A 24,716-nucleotide genomic window follows, 5' to 3' on the forward strand; every position below is an offset into this window, starting at 1 on the left:
CTGTTGCATCCAACTCGAGCATTTTAAATCGCTCCTACTACTATGAATGATGAAGTCCTTAATTATGCTTTGTCCTCATTAATGAGGCTCCGGCCAGAATGTGATATTGTATTTAAATCCGTAAATTATTAAAGATCAGAATCTATACATTCCTGTGCCTGCAGGCAGAATCCAAACTAATGATCATATCATTGTTCTTCTCTTCCCTGCCCAACTTCTGGCTTGTCATGCACTGCTAATATGGACATCCACGCAGGCTCAGGTCAGTGCTGTTCATTCTGTACATGTACTCTGCTTTCGCTAATGAAGAGAAATTGCATGCCAGATCTGTTCTAGTCACATATTCCTTTGACCCTTTTGGTCGAGAGAGAAAAAGAGCAGTATAGCTTGATTGGGGAGAGAGAGAGAGAGAGAGAGAGAGTTCTACGTAAGTGGAAATAATTCATGTGCAGCATTTGGATACTGTTCCATCTGCTTTGTAGGTGAAGGGAATTGAGTTAGTTAGACTTGTTCTCGAGAATGTGAGGACGCCACTTCATTTTCTATAGTTGGAAGGAAATTTCAGAAGTGGACAAAAAAATGGAGAATGCTCATCTGTCGTTTAGCAAGTGAATGAACTGATCTGATGCGCAGCTGATTCTCGCTAAGATCAAATATCCCTTTCCCTTTGCTCATAGGGTAAATGTGTGTGACTGGTATTACACGGCTCCGTCTTTACACCAGCCTTGAAACCTGCCAAACACATTGCTGTCATTTTCTGTAGCCCACACAGTAGGTGTTATGTTCTCATAATCTCTCGCCGAACAAATGTTAAGTGCTCCATACATATGGGGACATATATTGGAGAGTGACTTTTTATGGTGATAAAAATGAGCTGATAAGTTTGTGGTGTTGGAGAAAGTGGCAGCAGAGCAGTTGCCAGTTTACCCAGTAGGGGCATCTGCAGGGACAGATGGGAGATGATGAGGGTGTCTAATAGGCATCTGTGTGGTCCGTAGGGGAGGAAATACACCACACTCTTTCCCTCTCTGCACACACACACACACACACACGCACGCACACACGCACGCACGCATACTCATAAACACACACTTACAGGCAACCATTACAGCTTGTCATTGCTGTTTCCACAAATTGTCCTCTAGAGTATACCTTTTAGTGTGGTAGGCAGACTGTTACATAGATTGAGAGTAAACATGTGTTTACACAAGCTTTGCACTGGTTGCTTCCTTGGTTATACAGACATGCCATAGCCACTGGCTGAGTGGCGAGGAGTGAATAGGCTTGATTCCATCCGAGGCTGAAGGGCCTGTTGCCATCATCGTTATTCCTTTTCTCAACCCAATTATTGTTCTCACCACATCATGCAAAACTCTTGTTTCATTCATAAATAAAACACTTTTTTTTGTGTCCCTGCTGCAATCATGTACTTAATTCCCCCCTCAGTTTGCTCAGATTGAGCTCCACTTTCTTTGGTTCATGTCTTGAAGATTTCTTTTTACCCTTTTGTCAAACTTTTTGGACACCGTTCGGATAATAAAAAAGCTTCTTGCTTTAATGGGATGTATTGTCTGTGAAGGTTCTCAGTCATCCAGGTCATAGTCATCTTCTATAGTTAGCTGCAGGCGACTGAGCGTTCTTTCTTCAGTTCTGACTAACTGGTAATTAAAATGGAAATGGAAAAAAAAAAAAAAACAGATAGAAAAAAGGTGTCTAGAGAGTCGTTAATTCCAACAATGCTGATCGTTCACCCCGCTGACCCGGTTTCAGGTTGTTGGATTCGTCTTAATCAAGATGCGAAAGAGGGTCATTAGGGTCACCTGAGACGTGCATGTATACTAGTGCGCACGTCGCCCGAGAACTGTGATACATGCCCATACAACAGAAATGTAATTAGAATAACAGCACATGCGAGTGGTTCCATATAGAACAGTGTTTAGAGATGTATAATAGGCTATGGTAAAAAAAAATGTCTACATCAGAGCAAAATAAGTATAGTTTTTCCTCTTTGCTTCTTAAATTTTCCAAATAAAAGCCCCTGAGGAACAGCGGTTTCAACCCAGAGAAACCTCATTACTGTAATATGAAAGGGGAATGATGTGTCCCTAATATCTTCAATACTAGGGTATGCACCAACTACTCTCATCTGTGTTTGTGTGTGTGTAGTAAACTGTGGGGACATGTTTTTTTTTTTACTATTCAAACTTTGTGAGAACATTAGTCTGGTCCTCACAACTTTAAAGTGTTTTTTGAAGGTTAAGACTTGGTTTTAGGGTTAGAGTTAGAATTGGGTTTAGGTTAGGGTTAGTTTAAGGACAGGGATCAGGCATTAAGTTGTGATGTTTAAGATCAGTATTATGTCTACAAGTGTCCTCACTGAGAATGTAGTATACAAATGTGTGTGTACTTGTATTTGTTACCTCTTTAGGATCTTTTCTGGCATAAACACCGACCTTATCTGGACCTGTAGTCCTCATGGAGACCAATACCTGGTCCTAATGAGGCAGAACCCCCATTTCTGAGGAACTGGTTAAGTTTAGGACTAAGATTTGAATTGTGGTTATGTTAAGTTCAAGGTTAGGCATGAACTGGTTATGGTTAAGGTTTGAGATGACGCTGTTTAGACTGTCCACATGAAAAGTCAATGCAGTGTCCTTTAAAAGGGCAGCTGTGTGTGTTTGTGTATCCATCCCTACCGGTTACAAACACACCACTTTTATTCCTACCTTGTGCGTGTGTGTGTGTGTGTGAATTAATGAGTGTGTGTTTGTATGCGTGCAGGTACACCAGGCCGTGCCATGCCACAGTAAATGCAGCCAGTTTGAGTGGAAGACTGAGCCCTGGTCCATTTGTACCATCAACACTTTGGATGACCTGCCAGCCTGCGGGGAGGGAGTCCAAAGCCGCAAGATCAGGTCAGTGAGGGAGTCTTGCTTGGCACACAACTCCGCTGGCACTGTGACACACCATGAGAGGGACAGACTGGCAATGAGCCTATAGCTGGCACTCACACTGAACACTCACAGAAACAGGAATAAACAAACAGTTAAAGGGATAGTCATTTTTTATAGTCCAGTTGTATACACCTGGAATTTTAGCGCCTTACAAAAGGCTCCTGCAATAATATCTGCTTCAGTCTAAGCCATCTTAAGAATGATGTTTGTTACCTTTTCCCACTGTTAGATTTCCTTTTCAGTCAAAAAACAATTCCCGCACCAAAGCCCATAGAGAAATTCTGCAATTTTACATCCCTGCACTAACAACTGCTAAATCTACTGCTGCCTCCATCGAGTAAGTTCAAATATGTTACTTTGCGACTTCCGTGTGACACAAACTTACAACATAAGGCAGCAGTCGACCTTCTGCTCCTCTGTGGGAAGTTTACAAACATCAGTTTTCCCCTGGAAAAGGCAATCTAAGTGCGAGATGGTGCAGCAAACATATTGTTTAGTGTTTAGATTTAAAGCAAGTGAAGATGTGATTATGTGAGTGAGCGTGCGAGTGGATCCACCCAAATGTGATTACCTGAGTCAGTGTTTAATGCGTCAGTACTTCATAAAACCACAAATTCTAAACTATCCTTTAAATTGGTGTAGTTGTTTTTTTGGTATTTGTTTTCTTAATGCAGTGCAGGCAACATGGACATATCATGATGGGAAACTGTGTTACTGCATCAAAACTAGCTGAATTCATTTATGTATGACTTATGTTGTGTTATGAAGTGCATTGTATACATTTCACCTTAAGTGTAAGTCACAAGCGCATCACTAAAATTGATCATTCTCGTTTAAGTCAGTCATTTTTAAGTGAAACTTTTTCAACAAATGACAGTATTATTACCAGATAGGACAGAAAGTACACCGAGAGAGTATAAAAATGACTCAAACCACAGTCTGCGACAAGAAAAAGGTGCAACCTGTTTTTATGCCGGAAAGTAAGAAATACTGTACTGTTGTGAACATTGTAAAATGACCCAGTTTGCCGTGGCCCAGAAACTAGACTCATCTGTGGTGTCTGCTGTTCTGCTAGGTGTGTGAAGAAGGGAGTGAGCGGGGAGGCCATCTCTGTGGAGGAAGGTGTGTGTGATCAGGAGGAAATGCCACACAGAGCCCAAGTCTGTTTTCTGGCCTGTCCCAGTGACTGTGTTGTGACTCCGTGGGGACCCTGGAGCAACTGCTCCCTGGTAAGAAGCAAAAACTAAGTGACTGTTTTCAAGCAGAAAAATGTATTGTTGCTATTGTTTACGATAGGTGTAGCTATATTTGGAGCTAACTTTGTGTGTAAAATTGTTAATAAAAACAGACGTTTAAGGGGATTAATGTAAATTAAAATCACTGATGATGCTTCTTAAGAACCAGTCATCCAAACCTCGTTATGGTCTACTTTCCAAGGTCCTCGGTAACAAACCCACCCGGCTTATAATTCTTACAAAATAGCCCTGTCTCTTTTTGTCATGTCATATTATTAAATGTAACAGTATTTGTTAATATAGTTCTACATAATAATACATTATACAATCGATTTTGAATGCTCAAGTAAGTGTTGAGATTTGCTTTAAAAACGTTTGTGTTTCCACACGCGAGCCCTGGGGTTCATCCTTCAGGTTGTTACTGTATATAATACTGTGTGGTTTAAAATCCTATATTGCACTGCAGGGGTGGGTTGTTGCAATATTAAATTGAGTATATATGAAGATTAACCCTCAGGCTTGAACAATATGCTCCCCAGTGATTGCAGCCACAGGCCGCCTGGTTGAGTGGTCGTGTATAGATATATAGGTTTCCTGCCAAGCAGCGCGCTTCATCAGACACTTCAACAGCGGAGTCGGAGAACCCTTGGTTCAAAGTGATAGATGGATTTTTTAATTAGTCTGCATTTTCTTCATCGACATTTTTGTTTTATTCCCTCATTCAGCTTTGGCAGCACTCTCAACATCAGTACATATCAGGCATTTAATACATGTGGTGATATAATAATGTCTGAAACTCCAAACTTGGAATCCTATAACACTTTAGCAGCCATAAGTGAGTTTACAATTAAATGTATCCTTGGCTCAGTGAAGATAGTGGTATTTGCATTTGTTCAGTCAAATCTTATTTTTGGATTCTTGTAAAAAGAGAAACTCTTTGTGAAATAAATACCAATATTAAAGCAAGTTTCACCACCAATCATAATTTAAATGTTTTGCAAAATTGGAAAGCAATGAAATGTGATGTTTCCGTTTTCACACCCAGTAGAAATTAATCAAAAAAGTTAGTGTGGAATAATTATAATAATAACTATGACCTGCATTAATATTTACCTAACACCTATTACACTACAACGATGAACTACTAACTAAAAAACTACCATATAATTAGGAAAGTCAAGGTTTGTGAACTGTTTTCACACAGTTTAACTGTACCTCTGAGACCACACAACTCAACAACAACAACAAAAGTTAAAAAGTTGAGACGTATCCATTCATTCCTATAGATACGGAAGGAAAAATCTAATCTCAACACCGTTTAAGAAGAAATAGAGGTGTTAAATGTAAACTATGTTGGTCCACTGTAATTTCAGATAGTTGTCCAGCCCCGCAGTCAATGAATAGAATGAGGATCTTATGCAGAGTGTGTGTTGTCTAAATGTGTAATAGTGATGCAGTGCAGCATCCTGGATAATAACATTGTGTTGTTTCCCCAACGTTGTCCCAAGACGATGAGCTCAGCAATGATGTCCCATTGTTTAAGTTATGCTAAAGCCAACTTTGCCAATAACAATGCAGTTAGAGGAGATTGTGTTTCGCCTCAGGACTGTGTGCAATAGCCATGAATCACTGTATCAAGGAAAAAGCCTTGAGTGGTTATCACACTTGAGCACATGAATGGCAGTATTTGCTCTACATCATGCCCATGTTTACAGTTAGACGGCAATACTGTTTTACACTCTGACATCTTGAGCTCACTCTTTTGAGGTTCATTGAAATGAAATTCTGTAATGTTTTACTCCCAGGTGGCCATCTGTGGGAGGATGTTGCATTCTATCAACGCTGTTCTTAAGACCGGCTCCGGCACACAATTTTGAGCTATTAAACATTTGTGAGCATCATTATCAGTGGCTTCACTTATGTTTTAAATAGCAATCAAAAATAAATTGGGAGAGATTGCCAAGTAGCAAACAAATTATGTAGGAGGAAATACAGAATATGCTTATTTATCTGGTACAACCTGGATCTTTGATATGGTGATTTTTCTTTAATGGTTAGGATGAGACTTAATAGTTCCAAGATATTGAAGTCCTTGATAACAGCAGATAAAAGAGAAGGTAGAGATTTAACTATTAGGTATAAAACATTGTTGTTTTTTTTACATACAGCATCAACTTTAGTATACATAAATTTTAAGTGATTTAAAAAGTCTTTATTTTTCCTTAGAGAAATGTGTCTTGGTTATAAAGAGTGCCATACAAGAAATCATAATGTGCATAATACAGACATACTATACTTGGGTTAGGGTTAGGTAACCCTATACTGCACAACACTACACTCTAGTCTGTACTCTACGGTACTATACTGTAATGTACTACACTACACTATTCTATTCTATACTCTACTCTACACTACTCTATTGTATGCTATTCTATACTATAGTTGTGTTAAATATTAAGTTAGTATTCTGATCTGTTTCTGCTATATAATATTATAATAATAATAATGTGCCAAAAAATAAATCCAAATACACAAAAACAAAATATCCCACCAACTTAAATAGATTGCAGTACAAAATGAAAAACAGTGATATTAACAGCAGAGTTGTTCATTAAAAGCACATTTAAAAGGGTGAGTTATGAGGCAGGTTTTCCCAGCTGTTCAGGAGCAAAGAGGAGCCTGTCCTCCCAGAGTGCAATGCGTCGGGCAGAAGAGGGGGTGAGAGGTCCGTGTGAGCCAGGAGGGAGCGAGGTTACCGGGGTCTTTGAATGCCGATACGGAGGATTTTCTGTTGGATTCCTGGAGTTTAAATTGTTCACTTTTTTCCCACTGAAACTTAGATTAGGATTGCGTCATTGTTCCAATTATAGAAAGAACAAAGTCTTTTTTTTTTTCCAAGTTGTGTGTGATTGTGTGTGACCATCCAAGTGTGAACAAGAATGTGAAGCAGAATTCTAACTGTGATTCCATGTGTTTTTGGCATTTTGAACAAGAGCAGAGAGGCAACACAGTTTGTGCGGCTAAGCTTTCGGTTCCTTCACATTCACACATGCCTTGCTCCTTCGTTCACAGTTTCCACACCCTGTAGCTTTACTTGAGCAAATCGCAATTTCCGAGCTGTTCGTTAGGAGCTCACGTGTTCCCAAATATCTGTCAGACTCATCTTTATTGGCTTTCAGCTGTGGCATATAATAGTACAGTAATGCCAGGTGTCTTCCCTAAAAATACAAGTATACATGTTTTGCGGCCTCCTATGCAGAAACAAATCCCCGTCTTGATAATATGGCGCTAAAATAAACACAGTTGACTTCACAGCGGGTTATTTTCGGTCAAACGCGCAATTGCTTTCCACCACCTCAAGAGAGCAATGTGCCAACAACACACCTAATCACACCTCATTTTACAACCAGCACACACTCAGATGGGCACAGGTGTATTAGCGGTTTGAACAACATGGGCTCTTGATGGGAAAATAACAAAGTAACAATGACATTTGTGTTTCTGCCTGGTGCTGCTTTGTGCCGGGTCTAAGTTGTCGTCCCAGTTTCTAAGTGCTATGCGCCGCGTGGTTGTATAATACCCTAATGAAGTAAAGAGAAGCATCCTGCCTTTTGTGGAATCGTTTGATATTTTTTTTAATGATTGAATCTATTATGTCAGGAGCCAATAATGAATCGTGTTAAACAATAACAAAGAGCCGGTGCCGTTGCACTCTTCAACCGATATCCATTAACATTTTTATTTTGCTCGTTTGTTTCTACAGTAATAGAAAAAGACACAGTCCCTCCTAATTTCTGCCACACGTTATCAGGGAGAGTTGTTTTGTTTACCTTTTCATTTTGCCTTCATAGTATCATCCACTTTACAAAGCAGTCCTTTACTTTGTTTGCTTTAGAGAGCGCTTTTGCGTTGTTTGTCCATGAGAATTCATACGGAAAGCATGCACTTGCTCTCTTTGTATAGGCAAAACAAATTGACACGGTAATGCTGTGCAATTGTAGGTTTTTTTTTTTTCTTTCAGACACTAACAGCTAACAGAAGGCAATTTCTCTGAGAAACAAACACTTTCAACTCTATTTTCAAATGTAATCAACAACAGATTTGTCAAACTCTTATTTTAATATGACGGATGTATTTTGTCATTCATTTGTTTCAGCTCGATTGTTTTGCAGAATTTTAGAGCATAATTCACAAATGAAAACAGGATTTCACAAGCGTAAAATCCTTGAGTCATGCATATAAAATGTAAAGAGCCCTTGACGTGACCTTGTGTCTCCCCCAGTTCTTGGACTAAACCTTAATTTTATTTTCGTTGCTGTACAGCCATGTGACCAAGGGACAGTAAGGAATAGGAGTAGAGACGCGCTTCGCCTCCCAGCTTCAGATAGCTCTGCCTGTCCAGAGCTGGTCCAGTCGGAACCCTGCGTCCTCAACAGTACCTGCTTCACCTACCAGTACCACGTCTCAGGTGACATTTACATCCAGTGGGAGCATTTTTTTAAAAAATGCATGTGAGATTTGTGTGTTTAGTGAAGATAATGAAGATGTGAGCTTAGCTGGTTGGGTTTTTGCTGTTAATGTACATAGAACAGGCTGTGATTCAACAAGCAACCAGACTGTGTGTGTGTGTGCACAGAGTGGAGTACATGCCAGCTGAGTGAAAACACCATATGTGGACAAGGTACGCGCTTGCGTCTCTTGGACTGTGTTCGCAGCGACGGAAAGATCGTGGAGCTGCAGAAGTGTGAGCAGGTAATCAGTGAGAAGTAAGACCTCATTCATAATGGGATTCTGCAGTTTGAAATCACAGCCTGATCGTTTGTAGCGTTGTATTGGTTTCCCGCCATGGTGGAGTTAAATACAAGCATGGTGTAAGAAAATAATATGGTGAAATAACTGTTTTTAACTGTAGCTGAAATTTGAGGCAAATAATAGCGACATCATATAATATGAACTACTCGTTTCACATTTCGTATGCCACATGTTTACAAGCAGGGACAATAGACTATTGTACAATACAATGTAGTTGATGTTATTTGAAAATGATCTTTAAAGGACTACTTCAGTGTTCCCCAACCCTGGTCCTCGGAGAACACTGCACCTGATTCAGATGAACAGCTCGTTACCAGGCTTCTGCAGAGCTTGGTGATGAGCTGACCATTTGAACCAGGTGCGTTGGAGCAGGGCAACATCTAAAACATGCAGGGCAGTGTTCCCTGAGGACCAGGGTTGGGAAACACTGGACTACTTCACCGATTTGCATTTAGCTTTGTATTACTAGAATAGGGGGAGTATTTTTGAAAAGTTGTGCTTCCCTACCTCAGTTTCGAGAAATATCTTCATTCTTTTTTTTTTACATGCCCACCAGTGACACTTGGCCCAAGCCTTGGTCCGAGGCTTGAAACTGCAGCGCTAATTCCGCACTTTTAGACCCACTCGTAGGGGGGCGGGACCTCATTCCCAAAATGTAAACAGTGTCCGCCATCTTTGCTAACAGTTACGCTAAGAGGAGGAAGTGTCACTGGTGGACACGTGACAAAGAAAAGAATGAAGATATTTCTCAACTCAGGGGAAACTGAGGTTGGGAAGCACAGTTTTTCAAAAATACTACCTCTATTCTAAGAATACAAAGTATTCCTTTAAATATGATTATTTTGTGAAGCTACATTCTTCTACTTCCCTGTCTGTTCCCATTGAATCATTCATTACTGAACGTTCCGCAACTTGTTTAAAAAGGTTAAATTCAAACACCTTCATGCATCACCAAGCAGTTACTACCAAGGCAAACACAACTTAATTGTATTTTCTTGACATAAACGTGCACTGATAAATGGTGGTCTTATAAATTCATTGAGAGAAGTATTGGCACCTTTTTCCGCTGTTGTGTCCCACAGTGGATATCACTCTTGTTCTGTAACCAGCTTTGTCGAGACGAAGGCTGCGATGCTGTCAACCACTGTTTTTGTTATTATCTGTTCGCCTGAATATTATGTACAATTCGCTCCCAACATTTAAAAAGCACCTTCCATGTTTGTTGTTATTTTTTTTTTTTAATTACTGCATCAATTCCATTGTCCTGACGTGAACTGCTGCTTATTCCAGACATGGAAATGAGGGTGCTCTTTTCTGTCTTTCTTGTTAGTGGAAAATAATTAGCTTGCCCTCCTCACACAGCTCTCGTTCTGCTCTTCTCCGCTGCAGTTGGGTCTGATCAACAAGTGGAGTCTCTCCGAGCAGTGTGTGGTTGACTGCCCTGTCAGCTGTATACTCTCTGATTGGTCGCCGTGGGCAGAATGCTCGCACACCTGCGGTAGTCAAGGTAAACATTACGAGCAAACAAACCTAACTTTAGCCCGTCTGACGAAACAGTCAAACTCAAGCACATGGGCCTCACCTCATTATCTCGTCCGCTCAGCCTGCCACCAAGATGTCCAAATGTGCATGAATACATTTAAATGCATTACAATATTTAGGGGTTTATGTGTAAGCCTGAGCATATTACATAGGTAAACAGAGTGCTGTTAATGTCCTTTTTCTAAAATAAGTGTTCTATATGAAGCTGCTTCTGTTTTAATTACATAGGAAACATTGCTTTATGCTATTAAGTCTTAATAAGAGGCAATTTTAAGCTCATTTCCATACAGATCAACCTTTGCAGATGTCATTAATGATTCATTGCTTCTAATTGAAACATATTCTTCCTCTGCATGACTTCAAGTCGCCGAAATACCCAGCGTCACGCTGAGAGAGTCAGGGTTTTGACCTCATGCAATATACAGAAGTTTAGTGGAGTTAACCTGTTTGCATACATTGTTTCTTCAGCATCCCACTGCCAAACCCCCAGGGAGAGAGCTTGTTATTTTGTTAATTAGAGAGACTCGGCACTACCGTCTTAAGTTCATCAATTTTAATTTGTCGTTGGCTGCCTCTGTCTTCGCAGTTAACCCCTCTTTTAAGGAAGCTCACACTTAGACGGGCGTTCACCCAGGGATTTAAACTCAATACGCTCTCGGTGTCTCTCACAGCCCTGTCACTGTCACTGTGGCTCTGCCTCCGCAGCTCTCTCGGCTCGTTCGCGCACATTGTCTACACTCCTGTCATGAGGGATTTGCATTGTCTCTGTAGCAGACAATGTAGAGATCTTGTTTTGTCTCGATGCCAAGGCAGCGTTGATGTTGATTCTTTTCTTTTTTTAATTTCTTTTTTTTTTTTTTTTAAACAAAAAAAAACATCTTTGAAATGGAAGAGCTGAACATCGTGTTTGTTGTGCCTTTCTAGTGTCCAATGAGTTCAGCGTCTCCCTTGACGTAACACTCAAATGCATACACATAAACAAACACACACAAATGCATGTTCCTCTGGGAGATATGGGCAAAAAAATATTTATATATTTATTGTCTTTAATTGTAATGAGTTGTAACTCATTATGTTTTTTTTCCTGCAGATTATATATATACACAATGTTTATGAGAACAACTCTTATTTTCTTTAACATTAAGCATTTAATTAAAAAGTCTAAAAAATTGCTGTGTGTAAACACTGAATTCTAAGATAGATTGTGCAGCATTCAAGCAAGAACCAATGGTGTCTCCATGCTTTCTCCCTATTAGCTGCTAAGTTCATGTGGTCATGTGACGCTGAATTCTGCTCACTGCTGCAGCAAGGACGGCTTCTGCTGCACACGTACTGTATAGGGAATGTATGGAGTTTCAGTGCGTGTTTCGTTGTTTTTTTTTTATTAAATACTAATAATAATGTTAAAAGACAACAATCACGATATGATCTCAGATGATATATCTTCCATATATCATCCCATAGTCCTTTTTAGTTTAACCTTAACTGTCTACACCTACATGCCTAACCCTGAATTGTATCTTTACAGACTATTCTTATGAGTGTATCATATATATGACACTTTTCCACTGTACAGTCCCAGCTCGACTCGACTCAACTCAGTTTGGTATCGTTTTCCATTACTATAGAAACTCCTCACCGTGGAAATTTGTCCTCACAAGCACAGAAAGACAGGGACACACACACACACACACACACACAGAGCACTGAGCAGAAATAACCAGTTGTTTAGCTGCTCTTCATACCCAACTCAATATATGAGTTTTTTTTTTACTGTTGCCATTTACCAAGCATTTCCTGTCGCACGTTATTAATGGCTCACTTGAACTCAGCACGTCGGAAGTAAACCGTTCGATTTGAACATGGAGTGGTATCGTGACACATATATATTATGCTGCTGCGGTAATTTTCCCTTTGACATGAAGAAAACGTTTTCTTTTCCTTCCTTTTATAAATGATTATTATTCATCTCAGCCTCATGTTTTATTAACTGATATATTACCGTGTCTTATATTTCTCACAATGATGCCTTTATGTCTCTTGCTTGTATGAGTGCAACAGTGCTATTGGCCTTTATTGGTCTTTATCAAGTCTCTCCTGCTTCGTCATATGCCGTGTCCTTATGGCTCGACAGCAACTACAGCTCGAGTCCCCGGTGGTTTGTTGTTCATTAAAATGTGTCAATGCCTTGATGTTCTTCAGCGTTTAGTGTGCGCGCGCGTAGAATCCTGCAGGAGGCTCATGAGGAGGGTCGCCCCTGTCCCAACCAGCTCACCCAGACCAAACCGTGTCCCGTCAGGCCTTGCTATATGTGGCTGCTGAGTGACTGGTCCCACTGCACTGTAGAGGTATGACCAATCTTCTACCTCCTTGTTATATCATGCTTTTTAATGTATTGGTATTTTTGTTGAATTGTTTACCATTAATTATTCTTTCTGGAGAGAGCACACTGCCACTTGTCCTAAACATATCCTATGGCGCTTTTGATAACTAGAAAAATAACTAAAATGATAATAATATCCTTTGGTAATTTCTTGTAAAACACCCTTAAAGAAACAGCCATTATGTTTATCCCTTATGTGGAGGTCATGTATACTCATAAGGTGCATTTCTTTCTTTATAAAACATTGGAAAAGCTTGCATTGTTTACATCTGTGCAGCATTCTCCATCCTGGCATCCTCTCCTCAGTGTCGTTAAATAAATGCTTCTTCTCTTGTCAGTTGTCGTAAGGACACGTGTAGTTGAATCTTAACATGGTCCTATCTGTGGTGTGTGTGCAGGGTGCCGAGTGCGGTGAGGGCTTGCGGAGAAGGAACCTGTCATGCGTCGTCCACTGGGGCGACTGGCCTGAATCTCCTCCTCAGCGAGTAGACGATGAGCTGTGTGGAGACAAACAGAGGCAGCACATTCAACAGGAGATGCAGCAGCACTGCTTTGTTCCCTGTCCAGGTAACGTGGCCCTGAAATATACACTTTAAACCTCTTTGCTCTTTTGATGAAAAGAGCTGCAAAACCACGTAATTAATCATTCCATTTCAATGAATATGTTTTCTGGCTTGGGTCCCTTTATTTTACGTGACTAATCCTGTCGCCGACACATTTGCTGTCGTCTGCTTCATTGTCCTTTCTCCCAGTTGGTCGACATTTCTAGCTGCTAAATAGTTTTTTGTGAAATAAATTAAACCAGTTAAATTAACACATGGTCTTTTTATCTATTGTGACATATTCAGTAACAACAAATTATATTAAAAAAAAAAAAAAAAAGACCACTTGGATAAGTGCAGTTTTCATAAACGTCCGCAAGACGCACATTACATAACAAGGAATAATGAAGCTGGAAAAATAATCCCATCTGGAACAAATGACAGCAGTCAATCTGTTGATCACAGCCTCATAATTAACAGCAACAGCAGCGGAATTCTTTGTAGGAAAAGCTGGTGTTTCTGTGAAAACTCACTTCTGTGAAAGCTCACTAACAGGAGCAGTTCAACATCAGAGTGAAAAGAAAAAACGGCTGTGATCACATTTTTGATCAACTGTTGTTATTCCAGAACCAATAAATTAAAGAAACCAATATAACAAAAAAATAAATAAATAAAATGATTATGCTTTTTTTTTATTGTTTTTATTATTTCTCAGTTTGCATTGCAATGATAAACTGAAGGTATTCAGTAGCAATAAAAAAAATACAGAGGCATGAGTTATCCCCCTGGAGCCATGGACCCCGTCACAGTTCACCACAGCATTATGTCGGCATTTAGCAGCCCACACAAAAACAAATCACATTTACTTGAAGCTCTTGGATTGAAAGCTGAATGGAAATTGAGTGCGTCATCTTGGAAAGAGGAAGTTTGCCCACTGTGCCACCAAATATGTATTTCTCTATTTTCTGAAGAGGTTTATTTAACGGAACAATAGCAAAAAACAGCAATTATTGTAGCAGTCTGTAACAAGATTCTTCATGAAAACATTAGTATAATATCTTCAATTAAAATTCAACATTGTTTTATTTTACATTGAACCACAGTCTATTAAATATTCGCAAGTTATTCAGATTGTTAGATGGACAGACAGACTGACAAATAGACAGATGTACTTGATTGATAAAAACTGGGAAGTTCTTCATTCATTCATTCATTCATTCATTCATTCATTCATTCATTCATTCATTCATTGCCTACGGCTTTGTCCTGGGTCACGGGGGGAAGCTGGAGCCAATCCCATCTGACATTGGGCTCATTCTTACACCTACGGTCAGTTTAGAGAGTCCAATTATCCTCTGCATGTTTTTTAGAGTGTGGGAGGAAATGGAGTATGCAGAGAAAACCCACGCACACATGGGGAGAACATGTAAATATCCATGCAGAAAAGCCCTTGTTCGAACTGGCTCGCAAAACCCGGGGTCTTCGTGCTGCAGGGGCTGGGAAATTCTTGAATTTCCAATCTTACACAATTTTACACAAATTAGACAGAAAACCCAGAGTGAAAGAAGAAGCAGGTGCCTGTGTGCGGATGCTGCACAGCTGCACACATGGCTGGCAAAATGAATAAGGAGTGGGCCTTGATCAACTTGTTTCCTTTGCTGCGTATCTGCATTCACTGTTTCCAATTTGTAGGACACATAAAACCACATGCACCCTGTTTTCTGAGATGGATAATGATAAAAAGAGCACCGGTTTTGGCAGAGTTCTACCCACAGCTGTAACTTGGCGAAGGAATAAGAAGAGAGAAAAAAATAAATGAATTCCGGCTCAGATTGGCACTGCCGGTGCACTGTTGTGAATCTCAGTAGTGGAGATGGCTGTGCAGTGAAAAGTACAAGCGTAAAAAAGAAGGAAAAAAAAAAGTTATACTGTAACTATTTGAGGTGTTTTACTTTTGACAGTGGATAGTTTGGTGCCAAAATCAGGCTTCACTCCCATATTTTAGACAGTTTATTAATAATATGACACCATCACTGCCATTAATTATTTGTTCTGCTCAGGATATAGGGGACAAAGGGAATGAAGGTGTTTTTTCTTAATTGCATTTGTGCACACTGAAAGTATGTACATCATCTTTATCACCATGGCAACAGGAACCCAGCAGATCATGCTTGACTGACATCCTACGATGCCGACTGGTTTTTAGTCATTTATTAATGTATATTTTTTAATGCCTCTAAGGCCACCTCAAAAAATGTATCATGGGACTTTATTCTCATTATGTACAAGCCAGGTATGATGCTGTAGAACATATTAGGAACTTTACTATATGATTTAAAGCAACCTCCTTAGATCTCCTTTAGGTTGCCTGTTAATGTCTTTCACGATGAAGAGGCGCCGTCTCGCAGCGCTTGCTTCTGCTCATCTGTCTCTCTCGCGCCTCTGATCCTCGCCTTGATTCATCACTCACATTGCTGTGAGCCCTGGCTCAGGCTCAGGCCTGTTTGATGGCCACAGCATCTGCGTGTGTGCGTGTGCGTTGGCAAACGAAGTGCAGGGGCCAGGGGAAGGGTTGTTGACATGTATGTGATGTTGTGTGTATGTGCGCCGCTTCCCGAGGTGTACTGCAAGCTTTTGCCACAGCGTGTTACCGCAGCTGGAGCAGCATGAGGGAAGCTGATCGAGTGGATCCGTATGGAGATGAAAGATAATGAGATGTGCGAGTCCACAGACAGCCATTAATTGACGTTCAGGGCTGAGAATCAGAAGGTTGTTCTGGCTGAGGAGCTGTGGCAGCAGGTGATATTATCACTACAATATGACCCTGTCAAGGATTATATATAATGGATATTAATGCTTGACCTTCAAGTGTTTACGTGTTATTTGTACACTGACTCTATCCACTGAAAACCTTTCCAATACTTAATGAATTTAGTCCTCCCCTGACATTTTTCGGCATTGTGTGTTGATGTTACAGTTGGGCTCTGTGCTACAACTTGTGTTGTATAATTTATAACTCTGTTTGGCCTATTACTCCTGAATCCCCACTGGGCTGTCTGGGTAATTTCTTTTTGCATTTGGTACATTATCAGCGATAGACGTGTGCTGAAGTTGTTTTTGATCTCTTGTAAATGTTGCAGAAGCCAGTGGGGGAGCCAATAAAATGATAAAAATGATCCCTGAAACATTGTTGGCAAGCTGAATATAAACCGTGGCCGAGTTTCTAAAATGGATGTCTCAGTATCATGTTATTTTGGGGTTTTTCTTACCTTCTCAGGAGACTGCCATTTGACTGAGTGGTCCACATGGAGCTCCTGCCAGCTGACCTGCCTGGAGGGGCGGAGCTTCGAGACCACGGGTCGCCAAGCTCGCTCCAGAGCCGTGATCATCCAGATCATGGAGAATCAGGGCAGCTGCCCACATCAAGTCTTTGAGACACAGCCCTGCAAAGGTAATGATGCCACTATGGGTATAATCATGATATTTATATTAGAGTTAACTACCACACTCTTTTGAGGTTCCTCAGCTTCCTGCAGGTCTTGTTTTACAACCAGCACATTTGCAGTTGTTTCCAGCAGAGAGATAAAAAGCAGTAAGACAAAAGTTAGAGCCCGTATCTACCGGACAGAGTGGAGCGTTGAGCAGCTAAAGAGCCAGATATTTCCCACAGGAAGTAGCGGAGTCCAAAGACGGAGCCAGGAGGAGAGTGACTAATGGACCAACATTCATCATGTGGCCGGAAACATGACACCAAACGAATGCTAACTCGTTTGCTCCATTACCGCTGGATGTATTAATAAACTCTTTGTTTGCTATCAGTGATAATATATCTCTGTGTTGTGTTAACAGCTTGTTTAAACTGCCCTTAAGCTGACCACAAGAAGAAAGGGGGATTTTAAAGAATGCAGGTTTTATGAGCACTGCAGGCAAATGCAAAGTGGCAAGAACCACAGTAGGTGGGATATGCTGACCTTTATTCTCTCTATGAATAGATGTAAAAATCGCAGAGTAGCTTTCCATTAAGTGAATATCAAGTGTCTGGAAGGTGAGAGCTTTCTTTTCTTCATGTGCATCGGTCAAACACATGCATGTGTTGGGGGTTTTTATGATTAGGTTTATTGAATTAGGACTGCACGCATTAAGCATCAATGTAAATATGCAGGAATTCTAAACATTAGAACAAAAGTCTCTGTTGGATGGGATAGAATTTAAATCTGCTCATGGGGGGCAACAGGAACATGTTCTATTCAGTTCTGCTGCCCTCGATACTTGCACTTACTTTTCAACATTCAAACAACAGAAGAGTAGGGTTTGCATCGCTACAAAACACCCACTGTCAGAGCTGATAGTAGACATTATGGACTGAAGGCCTCTTCTGGGCTCTGCTGAAGGACAACCTGTCTGTCGGGAGGTATTTCAAATGCTTTCTAAATGGCTATCTGTTCAGTAAGTGGTGAGGTTTTTTTGTTGTTGGTGATTTAAGCGTGATCACTGGAACTAAGTTCCAGTAGGAGTAGTGCTTTAAAAGAAAGATCACATTATTAACCATCAAATGGTAATACAGCTCCCAGGGCAAGTGTTTGAAGTATTTGGACTGACCCTGTTTTCTGGATTATATAATTCTTTAAATTTTCCTCTTAGTCAGATTTACAAACACAATGTAAACAAATGTCATCTAGAGTCAAACTGTTGTCAAATGAGTTCACACACTGCTGCTTAACCCTCTTATGACCATCATGATAATCAGGCCGCCTGGATTTATTTAGATTTGATTGCTGCAGAATTGTCAAAAAATGTTCAGTGAGCGAGTGAGTGTTCCTGTTTCCAAGATACCTTTTACTTTCAACATCTGGCAGTTATTCAAAGGTTTATGAATACAGTACTGAGAAGCGTGTGACATGCTGGCGAATCTTGTCTGCTGAGGTCCCGAGGGCTACCGTAATGATGAGTATATGGGCGCAATCTATATCTGCTTTCCGGTATCCATTGATCCATCTTCTCCTGCTTTATCCTCCACATGAGGGTCGTGGGGGGGGGGACACTGGGGACCCTGGACACTTCCCCAGTCCATAGTCGAGGATGTTATGGTAATGAGAAGTACGCACATGCCAAATTGGTAACAGAAGGGATAAGCCTGTCCACTCCACACAACTCTCTGTGTGTGATTCACTCTCTCAGTTTAGCAGAGCTTTGTTGTTGTGCGTCCCCCCCCCCCCTAGTGCTGACTCTTTTCACAATTATATACACAACACAGAACTTACCAAAGCACCAGCGGAAGGTATTAGCTGTGCGGCGTGTGCGTTAAGTCACTGTACTAGTGGATACAGTTCGTGAACCCTTGGAATTGGCGGAACCTCCATTTGTTTCAGCTCAGAGATTTTATCAGGATTTCTCTTGGGAATATCTTTCTTTCTTTTTTTTCCAAATGTCACGCCAAAGCATCTCTATTGGCTATTCCCGGCTTTGACTGGTTCACTGCAAAAAGTGGATTTCCCTTGTTTGAAGTCATTGTGTTGCAGATTTATTTCAGTGTTGTGAGGAAGCTTTTATGTTGTGTGTGTGTGTGTGTTGTTATTTGTGTGCGTCTAACAGTTTGACCTTAGCTCACAGCCCAGTTCTGTTATACAGTAGTGTAACAGAACTGCTCTTGGTTTTCTTTTGGAGAGCATTGGTTTCCTCTGTGAAGATATAGCCATGGCAAGCAAATCATTGTAAAGGCTTTTCACAGTTTCACCACAGATATACTGGTTTTCTTGTGTGTCATATGTTTCTAAGTTTCTCCATCGTTTGGAACTCTGTTAAACTTTTTTGAATGCCTGCACAGAACCATCTACTCGTCTCTTTCCCCCATTAATTAGATGATTTTATCACTTGCTTGTCAAGCACTAAGTGTCAGGTACTTGGCATTATTGTGACTGCAACACACCCATGTATATGATGTGTGTAATTTTTAAGTAAATTGTGTATTTCACCAGTCATCCCCGACGGTTTTTCCCCCAGGAAAATAAGAGCCTTCTTTTAAAAATGAAATATAAGAGCTGTCCAATTTCTACTGCCTCATTTCCTCCAGAGATGCCTTTGTCATATAGAACACTGCTTGAGTGGAAAGGTGCTCTTATCCTTTCACTACACACATAATACGTCTTTTCCTATAAGATGAAGTAGCAGGGCAGCAGAAGAAGTGGTGGTTAATGTCCATGGGAGAATGATGGCGGCGCCGGATGCCCTACACAAACTGCTAATGAGCATCGCCTCTGTCTCTCTGCCGTTGCCACAGAGGGAAAGTGCCACAGTTACCAGTGGCGGACAGGAGGATGGAGCAACAATGAGCGAGTCGTGTGGTGTCAGCGCTCGGATGGTGTCAATGTCACAGGTGAGTTGCAGCAGCGTCTTCTGGCCCCTCCAGCTGGGTCATGCTGACACATTCGTGGGAACACACACAGACACAGATGAGTATATAAGTATGAATATCTATATATATATATATATATATATATATATATATAAATCTGGCTTAGTGCAGACTGCAGCTGAAAGTGTCCCAGTTCCTCCTTTGTTCTCCAGTACTGAGCTGAATCCGTGTGAAAAGCAAAAAAAAAGTGAAAAAACTGCACAGTCTCGTTTTTCTATTCAGTCTGGATCTCATGAATATGTGCTTCAATATCAGATTATCTGATTGTTCTGAACCAACATTGTAAGTGTCTCCACAACAGTCAGTGAATCTACTTTCATCCACCTGAAAAAGCTGTTACATGGGTAATTTTATTTATTTTTTTTGCAGAGATGCTTGTAGCGGGCGGCGCGACAACAAAATTAAAATGGATTTTCCTCCTTTATTCAAGAGATAATTGAAAAAAAAATTGTGAAGAGGATACAAAGACAATTGCAACATATTTGCTCTTGTTAGTCTGTTTACAATAATATGATACTATATGAAGAATAACCTAGTTACTGCTCCCTCTTTAATGGTCCAGTGTGTAAGACTTCTGGTCTTATGGTGATACGACAGAGTGCGATAAACCCTCCCTTTTTTAAGTGCATCAGAAAAAGTAAGGCAACGTATATCCTTTCCACTCCCCCACGCGGTTTCCTTCTGCTTTTGTGTTGCTTTCTGTGGCAGGAGCTGCTCCTCATTTAGGTTGTAAGATTCCTCCTCAATAGGCAGTTCAGACTGCTGCAGAAACATAGCACATGTAAAAGGGTTATTCTAAGGCTAAAAAAAAATCAAATGTTTTACATTAGATTTTTACATTTATTTGTGATATGTTCGATTTCTGCCTCCTAAATGTTACTCACTGGACTTTTAAACAGCCATAATTGTGTATCACGGCACACAGCGTGAGCTTAAATGTACTCACATGCATATGCATATAAAAATAAGCTCGGATACTCATAAACGAAGAGTCATTTGAGTGTAGCGTTCGAGTGGAAATTAACACCTTATTTGAGCTGCCCATTCTAGGAGCAGTCGCCATCGATTTCTCCTCTCCCTCTTAACATAAGTAATCAATAAACCCCACTCCGAGCTTGGAGGCTTTCAATCCATATAAATATAATCATGCATTTGTATTTGTGGCAAGTAAAGCAGGCGTAGAGAAAGCGAACAAAGGTAATAGTGTTGTGGGAACGAAAGCTTTAGGCGAGCTTGATGTGCTGTAAATAGTGCGAGAATGGGATCTTATCGCTGTAAGGAAGTGTTTCTGACAAATATGAGCCCAGAAGGAATAACCTCCCTCTGCAGAGAAGGCAAGAGCCCAAGGCATTACTCTTTGATATTTTGACATGCAATTTTCCATGTTGGAATTAAAATGTTCACAGATTGATCAGGGACCCTGATAGGCAGCTGGGGCCATTAATCAGGTGTGGCAGTACATTAATTTGGTGATCAATGGGCAAAGGAACAGAAATTAAAACCTGTTGTTTTTCTCCAGGGGGTTGTTTCCCACAGAAAAGGCCAACCACGGTCAGACACTGCCATCCTCCGTGCACTAAACCCTTCTCACACTGCACACCGGTAAGATCATTGTGCTGGGAAGGGGGGAGGAGGGGAGGGGGGGGGTGAAGAAATGAAGTGAAAATGAGAAATAATAGTCCACCTTGAAGTTTTACTGCCCCTCAGTGCAACCTTCATGTAATTGCACTTAAAACGCAAAACAGGGGAGCACCGGTGCTTCCATGTACATCCCATAATGTTGAAAAGATCACTCTTATCAATCTCCAAATTTGTCGTGATCCACCCCTGAAGACCACAGCTTAATGCCAGCGCTGGGATGAATCAACCTGCATCACGAGTCGGAAGCGCAGTGAAGCAGAGTAATCCCGTACGTGACTACACGGACTGTTTTGTCAGCACTGTTTCCTGCAGCAGCAGCAGCAGCAGCAGCAGGAAAGGAACAATTACAGTTGCCTTGTGTCGATTATAAATGATGGTCTTCTTGCAGAGTGGTGTGTGTGGGTGTGAGAAGGGTTACACTGAAGTGATGACCACGCACGGTTTCTTGGACTATTGCACCAGAACCCCGGGGGTGGACAACAACAAGAAAGCCGATGTGAAAACCAACTCTGGAAGATTAAAACCAGGGCCGTCTCCGGCCCAGGACCTCTTCACTGAGTGGACCTTACGACCTGTTGGCCCAGGTACTGAAATGGAAATCATTTTTACAGCTCAATCAGTGTCTACAAGAGCATTCTTGCCTTTGTTGTTCTAGGATCACATAAGCAATGAGTGGAGAAAAAAATCTCCTTTTATTCTTAACTGGAAACCACACATGACAACCTTGTGCTCTTATAATGTCCATATAATATCACTGATGCTTATAAAAACTGATCAGATAAAAAAAAAAAAAACAATTAAGGCAAACAAGAATTTAAAACGTTGAATTAAAACCGTTTTTTTTTTTTTTTGCTTCCACAGATGGAAGAGTAAAGCTGTGGGTTTACGCCGTGACTGCTGTTGGATTCATCCTTATACTCTTCATTATTACATTATCATTCCTGGTTTGGTATGTACTACATCACTGTCTTAACAGATTCTCCCTTTGTACAGTTTTAAAAAACAACCGCTCTGTTTTAGGTGCGACACACTGCTGAGAAGCAAATTCTCTCTCACCAGCTCTCCTTTAAAACAATGATCAAGAAGTATCAAGGACACATGGTTGACATATCGAAGTACAAATGCAACGTGTGGTGTCCCAGTGAGGTGGTGTTGGACCTTCATGACTCTTCAGGGCAAAGAAGACTGATAGTCTTCTTTGGCATTGATTGTATAAATCTCTGAACATAACAGGGATGAACACAGTTCATCAAAAACAATTGCCTCAAACGATCACATTGGAGTGTGTGTGTTGTCATGTTGGTCCAAAATCTCCCTGAACAATCACTTTAACATTACTTAACAAAAACATAGGATAGTTTCTCACTTGCCTTTCAGCTTGTTCTACCTTTTAATTTAGAATAGTCCATAAAGACTGACAAAAAGGTTGTTGCTTTCTTATTGTCTCTAACTTGATGCCTGTCAGCATTGTCTTCTTCTTTTTCTCCCTCTATTCTCTGGTGTCGTTTCCTCCTCTTTTCAGTAAACCGTCCAAAGCCACAAAGGCGTCCGCTCCGCCACAGAAGCCCTTAACCTTGGCCTATGATGGGGACATGGACATGTAACCAATGCCTCTGTACCTCACAAGGACACGCTCAGCCCTGGACGGACTCCCGACTGTGTTCACATCGTTAGCACATCCATCACATTCCCCCGATCACCGGCCCCCGGGTTGAGCTGGGTAACGTCTTTGTTGTTGTATCAACTGCAGTGCAGACATGGAGCAGACGGACGAGCTCTCGTGATTTGCCGTCGAAGGGCGACGTAGCCCCAGACGCTTGACTGTAGCCGTCTTCTCTGCGATGGCGAGGAACCAAAGCTCATCGTGGTGAAAATGTGAAATAAAAAAGACTTGTAGTTTCTTTTATTAATTGCTTGCAACGTGAATACAACATTGAAGCGCAGTCTGGAACCCCACAAAAGATGACGATGGCAAAGAAAAAGTGGATCCACAGGCGCTGACTTACGCTGTAGGGGGGTCGAGAGGGGGCCGGATGATGACATGCCTCGTATCTGTGTCATGAGGGAGACAAAACATTTTAGGCCACTCATGACATTCACAGAATAATGGAACACTGACATTTGACTTTGTCTCATTAGTGCTGGATCTTTGTAAAAAAAAAAAAAAAGTCAAGCCTTTTGGGTAAACAAGCAAGTCTTTTTTTTTTTCTTTTCAATTTCTGAGAATAATCAAAGTTCCTTATGCACTATGTTAGTGCTGATTCCCTTTTTTCTTTTCAAAATGACTTTTCTAGTGTTTGAATTGTAATGCAAGTTGTTACCGTCAGATTGTGTTTTCTTGATGATGCCATATGTTATGTATATGTGGAGACCAAAAACAGGCTTGCCTTGAGTGAAACGATTCAGTGATGCAGTAAATTCTCCTCCCCGATGCTCATAAGACATTCAGCCACCAAGGACTAAATTAAGGAACAATAAAGAACTGCTGCTCCGGTGACAAACGCCATCTTGAGTTATCAGAGAGCAACACTTGACACACCTTGAATGCAAATGATCAACTTTCCAGCATGATAATAATCATACCACAGAAGCTGTTCACCCTCATCACAGGTAAAAACAAAACCAATGCAACATTAGAAATGGTAAATTACACTTTTAAATGAAAAAAAAAATTAGTAGATGTCACCAGTTCTAAAGAAAATAACATTTGGACCATAAATATGGGGCTCAAACACAGTAAATGCCAAATATTTGTGAGCAAATGTTAATTTACTGAGCAATTTCTTATTCCTATATCTGTGGCGCTCATTCATAAAAAATATAGGCTGTAGCCCATTCAAGGTTTCACACCTGCAGCACAAAGCATCGGTGACTTTTGTAAAACTGAATGTAACGTGAAATGAGCATCCGTCATCGTAACCCAGTGGAGAATCCCGTTCCTGATACTTGGTGCTTTTGGCTGTGACCAGAGTTTACGCCGTTTCTTTCTGCCTCCACAAACTGAAGATTAGGTCTCGTGTTATCCGACCTCCTTCTGAATGTATTTTACCAGAAACTCTATAATCTCGATGGTTGTGCAAAAATACGGTTGTTACGCGGTGCAACAACTGTACATCAACAGCTGATTGTATGTAGGCATGCTTGATCCATTTTGACAGAAAGTGCTCCAAGTGGCCTTGCAGAGATTTTGTTTTA

The 24,716-nt window shown here is 40.8% G+C and overlaps 1 protein-coding gene across 2 annotated transcripts in view; it reads left to right on the forward strand.

The window, feature by feature from the left end:
• Nucleotides 1–23,487, forward strand: part of thsd7ba (thrombospondin, type I, domain containing 7Ba) — a 164,762-nt gene extending 141,275 nt beyond the window's left edge. For both annotated transcript variants that reach the window (XM_058622672.1, XM_058622671.1), the window contains exons 17-29: nt 2,782–2,915; nt 4,030–4,183; nt 8,513–8,657; nt 8,826–8,941; nt 10,391–10,508; nt 12,746–12,891; nt 13,325–13,493; nt 16,746–16,919; nt 19,746–19,841; nt 21,400–21,482; nt 21,910–22,105; nt 22,383–22,470; nt 23,044–23,487. In XM_058622672.1, coding sequence (XP_058478655.1) covers nt 2,782–2,915; nt 4,030–4,183; nt 8,513–8,657; nt 8,826–8,941; nt 10,391–10,508; nt 12,746–12,891; nt 13,325–13,493; nt 16,746–16,919; nt 19,746–19,841; nt 21,400–21,482; nt 21,910–22,105; nt 22,383–22,470; nt 23,044–23,125 — 1,701 coding nt within the window. In that variant the 3' untranslated portion in view covers nt 23,126–23,487. The remainder of the gene's footprint in view (nt 1–2,781; nt 2,916–4,029; nt 4,184–8,512; nt 8,658–8,825; nt 8,942–10,390; nt 10,509–12,745; nt 12,892–13,324; nt 13,494–16,745; nt 16,920–19,745; nt 19,842–21,399; nt 21,483–21,909; nt 22,106–22,382; nt 22,471–23,043) is intronic.
• Nucleotides 23,488–24,716: the final 1,229 nt, after the last annotated feature.

Source organism: Solea solea, chromosome 2 (genome assembly GCF_958295425.1).
Source record: "Solea solea chromosome 2, fSolSol10.1, whole genome shotgun sequence".
In the NCBI taxonomy this organism is placed as follows: Eukaryota; Metazoa; Chordata; class Actinopteri; order Pleuronectiformes; family Soleidae; genus Solea; species Solea solea.